The sequence below is a fragment of the Triticum urartu genome, chromosome 1A (assembly GCF_056163025.1).
Source record: "Triticum urartu cultivar PI428250 chromosome 1A, HENAU_Tu73, whole genome shotgun sequence".
Taxonomy (NCBI): domain Eukaryota; kingdom Viridiplantae; phylum Streptophyta; class Magnoliopsida; order Poales; family Poaceae; genus Triticum; species Triticum urartu.
In genome coordinates, this window is record NC_141873.1 from 263,410,459 (window position 1) to 263,412,507 (window position 2,049).

The 2,049-nt window shown below is 54.8% G+C and overlaps 1 protein-coding gene across 1 annotated transcript; it reads left to right on the forward strand.

Moving 5' to 3' along the window:
- The first annotated feature begins 392 nt into the window (after nucleotides 1-392).
- Nucleotides 393-1,715, forward strand: LOC125532839 (uncharacterized). The gene has a single exon (XM_087538397.1). The coding sequence runs from the start codon at nucleotides 393-395 to the stop codon at nucleotides 1,713-1,715; it is 1,323 nt and encodes a 440-aa protein (XP_087394523.1).
- Nucleotides 1,716-2,049: the final 334 nt, after the last annotated feature.

Genomic DNA, 2,049 nt, shown 5'->3' on the forward strand with positions numbered 1-2,049 from the left:
GTCGCACTAGGGATTGAAAGGAGGCTCGGACGACGGGCGTGTTGGCTCGTGCGGGCAGCGCAGTCGTTCGACCGGACGTGTGGGCGATTATGCCACACACCGGACGTGTGGGCTGTGGCTGCGCGCGCCCGAACGCGTTCGTGCGGACGGGGTCGACTCCGTGCCACACAAGGAGTGCGGCACTACCACCCAATATGTCACACGTGTGGCAGTTATCGGCGTCCTTACGTATATGATCTTTCCCTTATTCGTAAACAAAAATCTCCCTAAAACACCCTATAATTTTGTTTTTCCAAAGGAGTATAAAAGGAGCCTCTTGTCCCGTTTTGTTGTTCGTCCTGCGCCTGATCGATAAGATCCGTGCGGGTGTGGGAGAAACTTTTCTTCCGGGAATGTGTTCGTCCGGGACTGCGACGGCGGGGCGGAAGCGCAAAGGTGCGTCCGGTCGCCCACCCATCGGCAGCAAGCGCCGGCGGGCCCCTGAACCGGCGCACGAGGCTAGCGGCTGGGCGTCTCTCCCAACCGACATCGTAGGCCTCGTCTCCGGGCGGTTGCTGGCCGAGGACGTGGTGGACTACCTCACCTTCCGCGCCGTCTACTCGGGCTGGCGCGCCAGCACGTCTGACCTGGGCATCCTTGCCCTGAGAAAACCACAGCTCCGCCCACACGGCTGGATCGCGCTCTGCGACGGAGACGGGGCGCCCCTGGACAGTGACGGCGAGCGCCTACGCATCTGCCTCCCTGACCTCCGGTGCCACAGGGTCGTCAGCTTCACCGACGGCCTCGTCATCCTGCTGCACAAGCGCACCACCGCCGTCCGCGTGGTCCACCCCTTCACCCTCGCCACAGTCCAACTCCCGCCCCTCGCCCCTGCCTTCCGCAATGCAATTAAGGATCGAGAAGCTCTGTTCAGCATGAGCGCCTTCGTCTGCTCTTCACCTACGGCCCCCTTTTCAGTGGTGGCCCGTTTCCCTTGGAGACCCATGGTGCTCTGGACACAGCCAAGCCGACTGAGCTGGGAGGTCATTCACCATGGCATGGTGGAGCTTCAAAACTTCTTGCCCTTCCAAGGCCTGCTCTTCGCGATCACCAAGTGGAGGGAGGAGATAGTAATGGTGTACCCTCCACGCAAAATCTCCATGGCCTACTATTCGCTAGCCGACCCGTCGATATGCCGCGAGTACCTCGTGGAGGTTGTCGGGCGGATGATGCTCGTGCTGCAGCATGGAAACGATGACAGGGCATGTCCAAAGTATGCCTTCAGGATCTTCGAGGTGGACATCTGGCGCCAGAAGCTGCTGCCCATCTGCAATCTTGGCAGCCGGGCTTTGTTTCTCAACACTGATAGATGCCTGTGTGTCCCGACCATGAGCTTGCCATCTCGCTATAGCAATTCGGTTCATTTCTCTGTGCCAAGCAGCCCCGCTGTGATGCATTCTCTGTCGAGTGGGTTGTCCGAGGACCTGGCGGCACTGTGCCAGATACACGACATGAAGGAGGAGACTCGCCCGTCTGTGCGACCTTTCACCATTACTGATCATCTTCTCACGTATTGCAATCATATGGAGTGGGCGAGGGGGCTCATGTTTCATGAGTACCACCATATACCAGACTCATTCGAGGAACTAAAGGAGAAAATAAAGGCACAATGTTCTCAAGTGCACATTCCGCGTACTGGAACAGGAGGTTCAAAGGCAAAACTTTGCCATATATAATCAAGTGGAAAACAAAACTTTCTTCACAGACAGACTTCTGGCAGATTGTTGTTTTCATGATGAAGTCCCATTATGTCAAGTTTTTGAATTATTCCCCATGTTTCTACGGGCCTGTTTATCTCAATGTTGTCTTGCTCTTTCAAAAACTCTCTGTTCTCTTGAAGAAGTGGAGTCATTTTTAGCAGACATTAGGTAAATATTTTCTTTATTTGGCATTGCCGCATTGGTCATGTTTCTTTGAGCTCTCTCATTGTATGAAATTTATGACCAAATGTCTACCGTTTCGTCCTTAGATCACCACTCTGTTTGCCTCAATAGCCTTATAGAGTTTGAT